The sequence below is a fragment of the Capra hircus genome, chromosome 2 (genome assembly GCF_001704415.2).
Source record: "Capra hircus breed San Clemente chromosome 2, ASM170441v1, whole genome shotgun sequence".
NCBI classification, from domain to species: Eukaryota; Metazoa; Chordata; class Mammalia; order Artiodactyla; family Bovidae; genus Capra; species Capra hircus.
This window is the reverse complement of record NC_030809.1, coordinates 16,276,838-16,291,790: the sequence shown is the minus strand read 5'-3', so window position 1 is coordinate 16,291,790 and position 14,953 is coordinate 16,276,838. Positions and strand designations below refer to the sequence as shown.

Here is a 14,953-nt window from a genome sequence, read left to right as displayed (position 1 = left end):
TTTAAAAATTAGGTTTTGAAGATAACAGATCTAAGAATGGAGTCATCACTGAAAGATGGAGATACAGTACTAAAAATGTTCTGCTTCTTCTCCCACCCACAGATGCAAACAGGCCCTTTGCGGTAACAGATGGAAGGAGAGCAGGGATCTAGGAGCAGGGGCTCCACCAAGAGGGCCCACTCAGTGTATTTTCCCTCCTCTGGCCTCAGACCTTACTACTTTAGGAACCAGAAAATTTTGCTTAAAAAAAAATTTTTTTTGGATGTGGACCATTTTTTAAAGTCCTTTATTGAATTTGTTACAATATTGCTTCTCTTTTAAGTTTGTTTTCTTGGTAGTGAGGCATGTGAGAAGGCATGTACATTGGAAGGTGAGGTCTTAACCCCTGGGCCTCCAGGGTAGTCCCAGAACCAGAAGACTTTTCATTGCTGGTATTTTATTAAGTACAGTGAAGGCTACTGATAGTTCACAGGCAAGTTCCTAAAAAAGAACGCTTTCTTGTTGTTCTCTGTGTTTTGTTTTTTTAAACTCTTTTGGCCACCCTACTCAGCATGTGGGATCTTAGCTCCCAATCAGAGATCAAACCTGAGTCCCGTGCATTGCAAGGCAGATGCTTAGCCCCTGAACCGCCAAGGAAGTCCCCAGAAGAACCCATCTTAGTTTTCTTTCTATTGTCAGACTTAAGAAGCACTGCAGATATAACTTCTGCTCCCCTACACGGGCTCCCTCTGACCTCGGTTTTCAAGGTCTCCCAGCATCCCTCCCCATCCAGGTACTTCCCCATCACTGTTCTCCAGGTGAGTTTAGGGAGACCTTTTCTTCATTTTGTAACTTCTAGTGTCTCGTTTAGGAAGGTAAGACTCCTTACTCGACCAACTTAGAACTTCCAACCTCTCTGGAAACCTCTTGAACAAATGCACATTATAAAAGAAGGGGAAAAGTTAAAAACAATAGACAAATGGAGGGCACGTGTATGTTGTAGAAGAGAGCCACTAAATACCACATCTAAAAGACAAATGTCAAGGTCATGGGTCTTGCTCAAGTGTGTTGTACGTTCTTGGAAAGCAGTTACTGAAGCACTCAGGAACTGCAAGATCTATCAGCCCTCTCTGGAGCAAAACAGAGCTGTGATCCTACAGTCTGATAAATGTCATTCTTCCCATCATGGAGCCAGGTTCACATTCCAAAAAAAGGAGAAATCAAAGAAGTGTCATGCTAAAGACGTAGGAATATTTTAATTAACATGTTTTAATTAATTATGTAATAATAATAATATCAGTCTATTTTACAAGTTAAATGTATGAGAATGTATGAAATAGAAATGGTAGGAAAAAACTAAACACGGGTCAGGAACATGAAGTTTTCCAAAACCAGGGGCCAAAAGATGTGTTGCCTGCAGGGCCCAAGGAGGAGGCAGGGAGGGTGATGGGAACAGCTCGTGATGTGTGTCTGTCCCTGGGTCTACTCCAGGAAGGAGTTGAGGCATGCCCTCTGCCCTGGTCTGGGACTGGGAGTTTATACCCTGGTCAACGGAAGATGGTGGCTTGAGAGAAAAAAGCCATCTGGTTACCTACACAGAGCTGGTCCCCTGGTGGCCGCAGGTGGGTTTTGCCGTAGAAGGAATCAGGGGTGAAAGTGCCAAAAATCAAAGGTATAGAGGAAAAAAGTAAACAGTTTCCTCCATCCCTCTAAAAAAATGAATTCTTGAAATGCACACACATTCTTCTCTCAAACGTAGAAAAGCCTCACTCTGGATGTGCTTACGAGAAGATCGTCGTCAAAAAACTTTGTCTCTATGATAACATTTCCACTGTAAGTCAGAAGAGAGGGCAGAAGAGTGAGCGTGTTAGCAACAGATTTCATTTCCACAAAGTAGTTTCGGTCTGGGTTTACTGGGCCCGTGGACATGCACTCACTTATACAACCTTGGCTTGGGGATATTAAGATCACATGGGGTTAGACATCTCACATGACCTTTTAACTTATGTGATGAGGTTCATCTTCTTCAAGTTTAGAAATTAGAAGAGGGAGCATGTCTTAACCCACAGTACACCCAAGGCCCTCTGAGTGCTCTGCATGCAGAGGTGCCTATAAATAAGACTTCCTGATTCACGTGAAAACCTGAGACCGCAGGGGTGGTATCTTTTCCTATAAAACTCACTCTGGTGGAAGCTGCGGGTTGGCCTGTCCTGCATCTTTCTCCTCACTTTGGGTAACAGCACTCTGTTCTTCTCTTGGGGGAACCCCTATCTCCAGTCCATGGTCAGTTAAGTGGCCCCTCCCTTGACTGACAAAGGGGCAGGCACAGCATATAATTTGAGCCAATCAGAATCTTTCCCTGAGCAAAATCCTTCCCATGGCTGCTCCTTGAGGAATCCATCCATGATTCCTGCCACCTGCATCCTCTAGCTCAGCCCTACCCTTTCAACTCTGTCCTGTAAGCCAGAGTCAGTTTCTGCGGCTTATGGCTCAATAACCCCAAACGATACGCCTGTTTTGCACACAGTGTGCAATTTCATTCTTCTTGGTGGGTATGTCAGTGTTTCCAAATCAAACTCCTCTTGAACTGAGTTAAAAGCAAGAGTGGTGCTATTCTGGGGTTCTAAAAAGTAAGACAAGTTAAATAACCTGAATATATTATCATAGACTTGCTGGTGTTAGCACCTAAAAGAAATCAGGCCTGGCCAAGAAGTCAAGTAAGGGTTAACAAAATCTAAAAAATGCCCATCTACTTATGACACTGTACTTTCCTAGGGTAGTTAATATCTACCAGATACATTTTTGCTGGTAATTAATTATAAAAAAATGGGTAAATAAGGAACTCAAAATCTAACTGACTGATTAAATATAAATTTAATTATTTTATAATTTATACCATTGTGTAGTTATAGTATTTTATAGTTTATACTATTATGTAAATAAAAATCTATCCAAGACATAAAAAAAACCTCTATTTACAAATTCAATGTGATTTTCATTAAGGACCTGTTTAAAGAGGTGATCCAATGTCACACAATTATCTATTTGTGTATATGATTTGCTACCAGCCAGTACTGTTAAAACCTTTAAAAGACTAAAATCTTTTCCCAAGAGAAAATGGTAGGTGGGCAATGACTGATTGATTTGGGGGACAAAGGACAAACTAATTATTCTTTGAGCAGGAAGCAAATTTATAAAAATGGTAAGTGAGTCTCTGAAAAACTACAATCAAACATCATCCTCTAAGACAGAATTAGGACTCTGCCAGATTCTGCTGAGGGTCAAAAGAAGTACAGAGTATCAGAAGTTTGATAGTCAGGAAAGGGAGCAAATTAGCATAGATTTAATTTATGTTATGTGCTAGTTTCCTTACATACGATCTCATTTTATCCTCACTCTACCTCTGTGAGACAGGATTATTAATTCTGTTTAGAGAGAAGTGTAAGGCCCAGAGAAGTAAAGTACATAGCCCAAGTAAAGTACACAGCTAGTCAGGGTTAATCAGGAATTTAGTCTAAAGGTCTAGTCTGAAGTTTTTAATTCTTTCCACTCTATCATACTGTCTTTTTCACGTGACTGACGTCAGTAAGCTGTAACCTTGGATACCCTGGATACTCTTACCCCTGTTCTCAACCTAGGTTGCCTGCCTGCTGAACGGAACCATGTGTCCCATGTGCCTGGACTTGCTGCTTCAAGACACCTCCACCATCCCTGCGGCCCGCTCACTCACGTTAGCACGCTGGCTGGCATCATCTGGGACTCGGGTGCGGCCTCTATCAGGGACTGCCAGGTGTTTGTTGAGTTAGGGATCACAAAGCCAAACTCGAAGAACCATTCTGACGGAAGAAGGAAAAGTGGGTAAGCTGGAGCCCTAGGCAGAGTCTCGGGGCTCTGTGTCCCCATCCTTTTGAGCAAGCCTCTTCCTACCTCAGGAACCACCAATGAAGCCATCAGAAACCTCCCAGGCCAGAGGCCACGAGAAAGGACATGGAAGCCCCCTGAACCACACCAGAGGCCTGTTCCTATGCTCTGAGATCTAAAGGACTAGGACCAGCAGCATTTTCTTATAAGTAGGCTGGATGTAAATTATACACAGAGGCATAGAACAGGCCTTTTCACTTGTCACTTCAGATCTAAGTCACAGAGTGCACTCTTATACTCAATGGTGAAGAAAACTCACTGCAGGGTGCCCTTGCCAGTGGAATCTGTATGTGACAGCATGGAGTGCACTGTACCAGGGCCTAACCAGCGGCTTCCTCGTGACCACATCAGTGACAAAGCTGGCACCACCCCTAGGCCCTCCAGGGTCAGTAATCCTCTCATTGGGCTCAGAGCCCCTCACAGTTGCCAGCTTTGTTTCTGCTTTTTGCCCAAGCTCCCAATCTGCCAGGGTGTAGGAACCCTATCCAAGCTGAGTTGCAAAATGGATGTTATCAAAGCAGGGCTTTAGTTCCCCGAGTCTTGACTTCTGCCCCTGTCACCCTAAGCCCAGATGCGAGGCATGTAGGCAGCAGAATACCTTCCAGACATTGCCCTTTGAAGTAGACTTTTTGTTCCAGGCGGAATTTTTCCATTTGCTCTGCTGAAGAGAAGTTCAATTCTCGAGACACTGCCTTGCATTTGAGGATTTTCTTGGGAACACGGGCTGGTAAAGAAAAAGAAATACTGAAACCATTTCTGGGAGCTTCTTAGAGATGATTTAGAGCATATCTTATCTATGCTAAATCTCAGAGAATGCCTCAGTAACAGAATTATACTTTTTGATTAAAGGCAGAGGTCCCAAATTGATCCAATGCATCTGACTGAAAGATCTTCAAGAAACACCAGATTTAGTGCACAGAAAGGCCTTGTCCAGCCCCTCTTATCGGAAGGAGGCTGAATGGGAGCCTTCTTTCTAGTCTGTCCTGTCGGTTTTAACCCCTTGGTTTTTCTTTTATTTCAGTGAGATAAAAACACAAATTTTCTTTCAGGAAAAAAGTCAAGATCTTACTTTATATCTTTGGGTATGTTCTAGTGCTAAAATTTTAGCACAGAGTTGGTTTTGGGAAGTAGGAGAAAGAAACATAAGGAAGACACTAGAAATCTCAGCATCACATGGATGGACATGCTATGCCTGTAGAGGCCTGCCCACTGGTGGTGCTGTGTCAACTCAGCTCCCTGACGCCCCGGGCCTGCTCTGCGTCATCAGCCCTGTGCAGAAAAGGGTGGAAAGTACCTTCGTGCTCCACGCCAGGGACTGACAGGTCTTCTGTTCCTTGCCAGAGTATCTTCCCTGTCTCAGCATCCCGAAGGTTCATCCAATTTCTGATCAAGTATATTAAGGAAAAAGAAGACCCTAAAGCCTCCTACTTTGTCCTCCAGGTATTTCAGATGTGCTCCTATTGACTCCTGTTTACTTCTCAGCAAGCTGGCCTGACTGCTAAGTGCCAAGAAAGCAAATACAACTGTGGAAGAGAGTGCAGTAGACATCTAAAGAAGATGCAGAGACCCAGGGGAGATATTTTTATCTGCAACATGAGAGCTCACAGATGGTACACGTCTGGCAATTGCAAGAAAGAGGTAGAAAATGAACAGTGCAAAATTTAAAATAAAATTTTCCAACAGAAACTGACCAGCTGAAATAAAAAGACCTGAAGAAACAGGTATGAGAGAAATCCCAGGACATGACTCATGGAGATCGCCCTACAGTGAAAATCACTGTCCACAAGTGTTACTCACAAATCCAGACCTCTCAAGCAATGCTTTTTTTTTTTTGGCTGTGCCACTTAGCTTCTGGGATTTTAGTTCCTTGACTAGGGATTGAACTTGGGCCCAGCAGTGAAAGCATAGAGTCCTAACCACTGCCAAGGAGTTCCAGTTCCCTCAAGTAGCTTTCTTCCCCCCTCACAATCAATATAAAGTCATTTATTTTTAAATTGGCAATAAAATTATCAAGTTTATATTTAAAAAAATGGAAAAAAACACCCTTCACTTTGTATTCCAAATGGTAAGCCCCAGGCCTCAATCTCAGGAAAGCCAGGGTCTGAGATTGGAATTTGGCTGTCCTTGCTGGAGCCAGGCCCGTGAAGGACATCATAGCCACAGGCAAAAGGGGGTCCCCTTGGCTCTGTCTGAGTTAAGTAGCTGCTGCAAAGGAAGACAATGGGCTATGTCTGGGTTAGCTGCTCCCCTAGCCTAGAAAACATTGAAGTCAAAGCTGAGATATCAATCTGGCAAGCTGGCAGGCAGAGACCAGCAGGGAGCCTAAGGAGGTCACATGGGCTCAGCATAGTCTTTACACTTACAAATTTCCTAGATGTTGTTTCTTGCAAGACAAGTGGGGAGGCAGGGACAAGGGATCTACCAAGTCCATTAACCTGGGAGCAGGAAGAGCTGCTGGGCACAGGACACCCAAAGGTCATGGAGATGATATTAAACTGCTGTGGGATGTTCTCAGGACAAACCTAGCCTAGGCAGCAAGAGGGGACAGGCGTCAAGCTTGCCATACCGTCTGTTTGCTATGTAGAAAAACCCAATGGGGACTCACTTAGTCCTCACCCCAAAGATCTACGATTCTCTGAGGGCCTGAGCAGAAAACAAGTTTCCCAATGACATGGGAAGATCACATTTCTATCACAATTCATTGTAAGTATGCGAATGTCTCTTACCTAACTTTTAGCCTGGGTACATGTTAAGTCACTTCAGTCACGTTCAACTCTTTGCCACCCTATGGATCTTAGCCTGACAGCTTCCTTTGTCCATGGAATTCTCCAGGCAAGAATACTGGAGTGGGTTCCCCCTGCCCTCCTCCCAACCCAGGGATCAAAAGTGCATCTCCCGCATCTCCTGCATTGGCAAGCAGGTTCTTTACCACCATTTTGAGGTTATAATATCCTCATTTCCAATTCCCTACTTCCTGAGAGATACATGCATATATGTACATACATGTCACACATATGATTATAAAAATACATTTGGAACACATAAAATGACTGAATGTTCATAGGTGCCTCAGTCTGAAACATCCTGAACCTGAACCTCAAGCACCTCATCCTCGGTCTACTTGAAGACGCCTGGTTATTCTGGGCCTCAAGGCAATGGCTTCACAAACATCACTTTAACAGTAAACAGCCCATTCCCAAGACAGAGACACAAAAACAGTGACCCCACATCTCCAGCCTTTACAGATGACTGTCTCAGGTGGTGCCTCCTTGAGTCAACATGACGAGTACAATATAGACAGAGATGGAAGTTGGCCATCGAGCTGAACACATGAAGAGCTTAACTGAAGGCTGCATTCCAAAGAAGTCAGCTTCCAAGACCAAAATGACCTCTGCTGTTCCCTCCTATTGCCAGGTCAGGGACAATAAGCTGTGAGAACTGGGACCCTGCCCCTGGGACTGCCCCAGTCCCCTGGGATGAAAGACAAAGTTGAGAGATACTTTTAGAAAGAAAAAAACACAAAAGGATAGAAAATGAGAGTAAAGATACAAAAACTGGACCTAGTACAACAGGCTCAACATCTAGCAAATATAACTTTGAGAAAGAAGAGAAAAAAACGAGAGGAAGTCATCAAAAAAATGAATTCAAGAAAATGTCCCAGATTGAAAAGGTCCAGCAAGGGCCTGAATCGCATCACTGTGAACTTGCAGAACATCAAGGTTAAAAGACAAGCTTTCAGAAGGAAAATGAGTTGTTACCCAAAAGGTCAAAATCAGAATGCATAAGACTTTTCAACAGGGACTCTGGAGGACAGAAAAAAATGGAGCAGTGCCTTTAAAATTCTTAAAGAAATGATTCCTAAAACTAATAAGCCTTTACTTTCTCAAGAAACTAATAGTAACATGCTCCTTCAAAATGACAGGGAAGACCAAGGAAGAGGATAACATGGAATCCAGAAAGCAAGGGATCTAAAACAAGCAACAGCAAAGGGGTCCTCAGAGTGATGGTGAAGGAGACCCCAACACAAGAGCTCCTTAACAGGCCTGGAGGGCAACAGGTCCAGGGTCCAGACAAGAGCAAGCCATAACACTCACGGAGACATTTAAGAAGATGAAATTAAAAACAACAAAAACAAAAAGATGAAATTCATATATCTGATGTGTTTATGCTCAGATATGCAGATGATACCACCCTTATGGCAGAAAGTGAAGAGGAACTAAAAAGCCTCTTGATGAAAGTGAAAGAGGAGAGTGAAAAAGTTGGCTTAAAGCTCAACGTTCAGAAAACGAAGATCATGGCATCTGGTCCCATCACTTCACGGGAAATAGATGGGGAAACAGTTGAAACAGTGTCAGACTTTATTTTTTTGGGCTCCAAAATCACTGCAGATGGTGACTGCAGCCATGAAATTAAAAGACGCTTACTCCTTGGAAGGAAAGTTATGACCAACCTAGATAGCATATTGAAAAGCAGAGACATCACTTTGCCAACAAAGATCCATCTAGTCAAGGCTATGGTTTTTCCTGTGGTCATGTATGGATGTGAGAGTTGGACTGTGAAGAAAGCTGAGAGCCGAAGAATTAATGCTTTTGGTGTTGGAGAAGACTCTTGAGAGTCCCTCGGACTACAAGGAGATCCAACCAGTCCATTCTAAAGGATAGCAGTCCTAGGTGTTCTTTGGAAGGAGTGATGCTAAAGCTGAAACTCCAGTACTTTGGCCACCTCATAAGAAGAGTTGACTCATTGGAAAACACTCTGATGCTGGGAGGGATTGGGGATAGGAGGAGAAGGGGATGACAGAGGATGAGATGGCTGGATGGTATCACCGACTTTATGGACGTGAGTCTGAGTGAACTCCGGGAGTTGGTGATGGACAGGGAGGCCTGGAGTGCTGCAATCCATGGGGTTGCAAAGAGTCGGACACAACTGAGCGACTGAACTGAACTGAACTGATGTGTTTATATGGAAAGAGGGTTGATTCAATTAAGGGAGGCTTGGGGGTCAAATTAGTGAGAAGTATAGAAAATTTAAGCAAATTAAAAAAAAGCAATTATTAGCATCAGGGAAAAATTAAATGTGGTACTGGAGAAAGGAGTAGTCACAGCATAACACACAGCTTTATCGCAGCACTGACAAAGTGATGATAAAAGCACAGATCATAGGTTCACCACAATCATCCCTGGAGGACGGGAAAAAGAGAAGAGAATGCACGTGTGATTAAGAGGAAAGTATTGAGACAGAACAAAACTCATTTTCATCATGTAAAGTCGATAAATAATGATTAAAAGGGAAATATTAAGATATAACCACGGTGCACTATTTGGAAATATCAAGATAAACACCAAATAAATCAGTTGGAAAGAAGTGAAAATAGTTTTCTCTAGGGAGAAGAAAATCACAGTGTGAGCAATGAAATACTCTTTGTCTTCAGAAACCAGGGAGAACTATGACTCTATGTGAAGTATAGATACAACTCTGATAAAAATAAAGACTAAGTTTAAAAAAGATAGTCTGAAGTTTGTTTTGTTTGTTTTTAAAGACAATGAACAAAGCATTAAAGGAAAAGAAAATTAATATTCTCCATGCATAGCTGAGCCTGAAAAAGATGGTTAATATTTGTAAAGAGACTGAGCTCCAGACAAATACAGTTGATAGTTTATATGTCTTTTTTTTCCCCCCCTGGCTGTCTAGCAACCAAACCTTCTTCCCAACCAGCACCCCACAGCCTTCTTTCCCCTGAGGGAGGCAGTGAGTGCTCTGCACTATAGCAACTAGAAGATTCAGCTTCTCTCCTAGTCACAGTGCAGCTAGGGGCAAGCATATGACCTAGGCTGGGACACCCCGGGCCCTGAAGCTGTCATCACACAAAGATTTGAGGAAAAGCCAGCAGTTCCTCAGGGTAGGGCAGCAGGTTGTGCCAACCTGACGCTCCCTGCAGTGTGTCCCTTGTCCCTCTGACTGCCAGTCAGTTCTGAAGCAGCAGAAAGCCTCTGAGAGTCTTTTCCATGGGTTGGGTAGCTTGCAGTGCAGAACTCTGAACAACACAGTTGATGAGCATCATTATGTATGGAATGGTTCTACATTTAACCCTCTGGAGAGACTCTTAAGTTTTGCTGCTATATAAAAAAGGTCACAAAAGAGAACCAAGGGTTATCCAGTAGTGTGCCCGAATGTGATTGGCACCTAAACCTCCCGTGCCCTGGACATGCTTGGGCACTGTCCTCGGACATGCACCCACCACTGCTCTGAAATTGTGTTGGTTGTGCTACTCTCCTCTCAGTGTGCGAAATCCTAACAAATTCTCCTGCAAGCTCATTATATCTCTTGATACAGTTGCTCTGTTGCACCTACGTGGTTTTCTCACCTCTTTCATATTTCTACATTCCACTTTTTAATTTTAGCAACTGAATCTAAAAGCAAGTTAAAAGTATCCACATTTGCTTAGGTATCTTAAAAAGTGTAAACGGTTTTTCTTTTCTTGGGCTCCAAAATCACTGTGGATGGTGACTGCAGCCACGGAATTAAAAGATGTTTGCTCCTTGGAAGGAAAGCTATGACAAACCTAGACAGCGTATTAAAAAGCAGAGACATCACTTTGCCAACAAAGGTCCACAAGGTCAAAGCTATGGTTTTTCCAGTATTCATGTACATGTGTAAGAGCTGGACCACAAAGAAGGCTGAGCATCGAAGAAATGATGCTTTCAAATTGTGGTGCTGGAGAAGACTCTTGAGAGTCCCTTGGACAGCAAGGAGATCCAACCTGTTCATCCTAAAGGAAATCAGTCCTGAATATTCATTGGAAGGACTGATGCTGAAACAAAGAGCTGACTCATTGGAAAAGACCCTGATGCTGGTAAAGAATAAGGGCAGCAAGAGAAGGGGGTGACAGAGGATGAGATGGTTGGATGGCATCACTGACTCAATGGACATGAGTTTGAGCAAACTCTGGGAGATAGTGAAGGACAGGGAAGCCTGGTGTCCATGGGGGTTGCAAAGAGTCAGACACAAATCTGCAACTGAACAACAACATACATATACTTACCCATTCTAGAGTCTCCATGTATTAAGAGAAAGCTTCCCCACCTGGAGAAATAAAACAGGCACTACTGCTCTAGCAAGTCCATGCTGAACTCAGATCTAAACAGAACTGCCTTAGACATTTAAGCCCAAGGTTTTCAGAAGACACAGTACTCATTCAACCTGCAGTGTACATGCTTTTCATTCTTTTCCTGCAGATAGTCTCTTATGTACTAATATAGCCACAATGGACACCAGCCTTTCTTAAATAAGAGAACTAAAATTACTTCTAAATTTCCAGGCTCACAATGCAAGTAGGACATTCTAGCAAAACTACTATAAGAAAAGCCTTGGGGAAGTTCTCCTCACAAAGCAACAGATGGATCAGACCTAGTAGCTTCTAGAAAAAGCATTACTGTCCCTGACCCAGGTCAGCAAACAAAAGCCTGGGACCAGGACTTACTCTTCAATCTGTCGAGGGATAAAAAGAAAATAGCCTTAAATTATTCTGTCTGATAGTGGATAGTGAATTTGTTTCCTCCATTTTATAAGGCAGAGAGGCTGCTAAAAACATATAGCTTAATTCCTTAATATAAGCATCTCTTCTCTTTATAAATAATCAGATTAAGGACTTAATTATCTTTGGGGAAAATATAGTAAAAAAAAAAAAAAGTATCTTCGGCCACTTCAACAATTAGGCATTTCCTGTATGTACCCTAATCTGAAATATTATTTACTAGTGTATCATATGTTCATTTCATAATCCTAAACCTGCGACATTTTAGCTTCAATAAATAACACAAAAAGCTTCCCAGGTAGCAGAGAGGTAAAGAATCCACCTGCTAATGCAGGAGACATGGGTTTGATCCCAGGGTCGGGAAGATCCTCTGGAGGAGGAAATGGCAACCCACTCCAGTATTCTTGCCTGGGGAATCCCATGGACAGAGGAGCCTGGTGGGCCACAGTCCAAGGGGTCGCACAGAGTTGGACAAGACTAAGTGACTGAGCACATACATACACACACACCCACACATACAATACAAAGTCAGAGAAATACAAACAGAGCTCCATTCAAAGATACTGGGGTGAAGGTTACTTAGAGACCCTCCAAGTTCTGTGATTTTAGGGGTGAAAAGAAAGGCTCTTAGCTCATGATAGAGATGCAGTCATTTTTGTTGTTATTAGTCGGACACTAAGTCATGTCCGACTCTTTGCGACCCCATTGACTGTAGCCCACCAGGCTCCTCTGTCCATCGGATTCCCCAGGCAAGAATACTGGAGTGGGTTGCCATTTCCTCCTCCAGGGCACTGTCCCGACCCAGGGATCAAACCCACATCTCCTATGGAGTCATTTGGGAAAGCTTTCTAAATCATAAAAATACAAATCCATGATACCCTATCAGTAAAAAGAAATAAAAATGATTGAGGAAAGTGTCTTAAAATAGTAATGAGAAAAGCTGGTCCACAAAAGAAGCAGCATATTTGCCTAAAAGTGCTGGAAATGAAAGACAAGCTCTTATAACTGATAATCATCTGGCTGAACACATTTTTTAACAGCTTTTTGCCGATCAGATTTTTAAAAGAAAAAAGAACCTGAGTTTTAAGGCTCAAAGTTCAAGTCACTTCCTATCTTGAGAGAAGAGGATTAGGTGGACAAGCTTTAAGGAGGGGGAGCTGGAGGACTATTTATAAATACCACCTTCTGGGTCAGCCAGGTCTTTTCTCATTTAAAAGCTCCCTGGTGATTTATATACGAGATGAGCACAGAGGAACGCTCCTTTACTAAGGGAAGCCTGTGCTGGGGAAGAGGGGTTGTCCTCGGTACCTCTATATTTGGAACCAGGCACCCAAAAGGAGATGCACTCTCACATGTAAAATCAAAGCATCTTAAAAAGAAGCTTCAGAACAAAAGCAATAGTTTGTAAAGTATCAAGCTTTACGAAAGTTAATAGAGGAAATAAACTAAGAGAAACATTATGGAAGAATGAGACATTCGGTTCAATGTGGACAGTTGTATAAGCCCTCTGATGTTTTAAAGAAAGACATGGTCTGGTATGAATTAGATGCAGTCCAGTGTAGGAGCTGGGGACAGTCCTAAGGTACAGGCAGTGGAGGTGCAGAGGTGGTAGTGGAGTGGGAAGGGAGCGTGTGGGGGTTGGAAGAAACCAGTTAGATGAGTGGTTGTGGTGGTGGTTTAGTCGCTAAGTTGTGTCCAACTCCTGTGATCCCGTAGACTGTAGCCTGCCAGGATCGTCTGTCCATGGGATTCTCCAGGAAAGAATACTGGAGATGAACTGGGTACTAGGTAAATTTCTCCTAGAGATGTCAGTTCAGGAACTGGGATACAAAGACTTAAACTACTTCATAACAATCATCTATAGAAGCATTTTGGAAGAGTACATTGAGTCTTGTGGGTCTTCAGTTCAGTTCAGTTCAGTTGTGTCCGACTCTTTGCGACCCCATGAATCGCAGCACGCCAGGCCTCCCTGTCCATCACCAACTCCCGGAGTTCACTCAGACTTGCGTCCATTGAGTCAGTGATGCCATCCAGCCCTTAATTCGTTTTAAATGGAAATAGTAAACATTAATTTTTGATTGATTACTGAATAAGATGAACATTCATTATTATACTATATATATAATATGCATTATATTAACAACATTAATATGTTGAACAGAACAGAGTCACTGGACATGCCAGTATCTCACTGGCCAGTTAAGGGAGGGAAAAATGAGGGACATTAAGGCAAGGCAAGGGAATAGAGAGGGAATGAGGAAGGCAAAGAGGAAAGAAACACAGAGCACAAGAACAGGAAAAGGGACTCGAGGTGAGAGAGTTAAAGAAGAACTCAGAACCAAGAGACAGGGTGAGGACAGAAGGGAACAGAGAGGAAGAGGTTCGGCAAGTGGAGAGGTCAGATTCTAGTTTTTTCTACTTTAATATTGCACTATAGAGCGTTTTGGTTAATGACTTTCACAGAATGGTTTGAAACTGATGGGTGGAGAAGGAAGCAGCAATCCAACCATCAAGCCCCTCTGACAGTGTTAATTGGCTGATTCATAGTTTTCTGGCATTTATTATCCAAACTGTGGTTACCAGTGGGGAGAGGGTATGTTTTGAGGGGCAATATAGGAGGACGTGAAGAGGAAGTACAAACTATTAGCTATAAAATAAGCTACAAGGACACAGTGAACAACATGGGGAATACAGCCATATTTTATAGTAACTACAAATGGAGTATAGCTTCCCTGGTGGCTCAGATGGTAAAGAATCTGCCTGCAATGCAGGAGACCTGGGTCAGGAAGGTCCCCTGAGGACAGGAATGGCTATCACTCCAGTATTCTTGCCTGGAGAATCCCATGAACATGTGGAATCTTCCCAGACCAGGGATTGAACCCATGTCCCCTGCACTGGCAGGCAGATTCTTAACCACTGGACCACCAGGGAAGTTCTGTTGCCATTCTTGCCTCCTCCTCAAACCCATTCCCACAGATGGAAGTGGTTTTTTAGAACTGTAAATCAGATGTCAATCCCCATTTTTTCCTTTGCACTTGGAAATAAAAAAGTCCTTTGTGTGGTTTCCAGGGTCCCCCAGTTGCTACCTTCTGCTCACAGTGGGCTCCTTCTATGTCTCTGACACAGTCTCTTCTTCCTGCTCTTGTCCTCACTCTGCACACCCTCAGGTCATGGCTTCAGCGCCACCTCCTCAAAGACACCTGGGACCACTCAATTTCCAGCAGTTTCTAAAATCAGATCTGCCTGATTCCTGGGTCAGGGTTTCTTCTTGCCCCAGGGTCAACACCTGGCCACAGCTGGCTTCCCAAAAGCAGAGGATCTGTGGTACCTTCATCTCCCCTGAAAAAAAGGCTACCCCTCCATCTTTGTGTGTTGCTCTCTTGGTCAAAAACCTTCAATGGATCCTCCCAGACTGATGCAGGGCTCCCCATATATCTGATTTCAAACTATCATTCATTCAGTAAATGCTTACTGACAACCTACTGTGTGCCAAAGACTGACATCAAAGTCACATATGAA

The 14,953-nt window shown here is 43.2% G+C and overlaps 1 protein-coding gene across 1 annotated transcript in view; it reads right to left on the bottom strand.

Moving 5' to 3' along the window:
• The window catches only part of PDE6D (phosphodiesterase 6D), a 54,098-nt gene continuing 40,355 nt past the window's right edge, over positions 1,211 to 14,953 (bottom strand). The window contains exons 2-5 of the mRNA XM_018058229.1: positions 5,195 to 5,283; positions 4,499 to 4,624; positions 3,710 to 3,815; positions 1,211 to 1,810 (exon numbers count right to left, since the gene is read on the bottom strand). Of these exons, the coding sequence (XP_017913718.1) occupies positions 1,729 to 1,810; positions 3,710 to 3,815; positions 4,499 to 4,624; positions 5,195 to 5,283 (403 nt within the window). The 3' untranslated portion in view covers positions 1,211 to 1,728. The remainder of the gene's footprint in view (positions 1,811 to 3,709; positions 3,816 to 4,498; positions 4,625 to 5,194; positions 5,284 to 14,953) is intronic.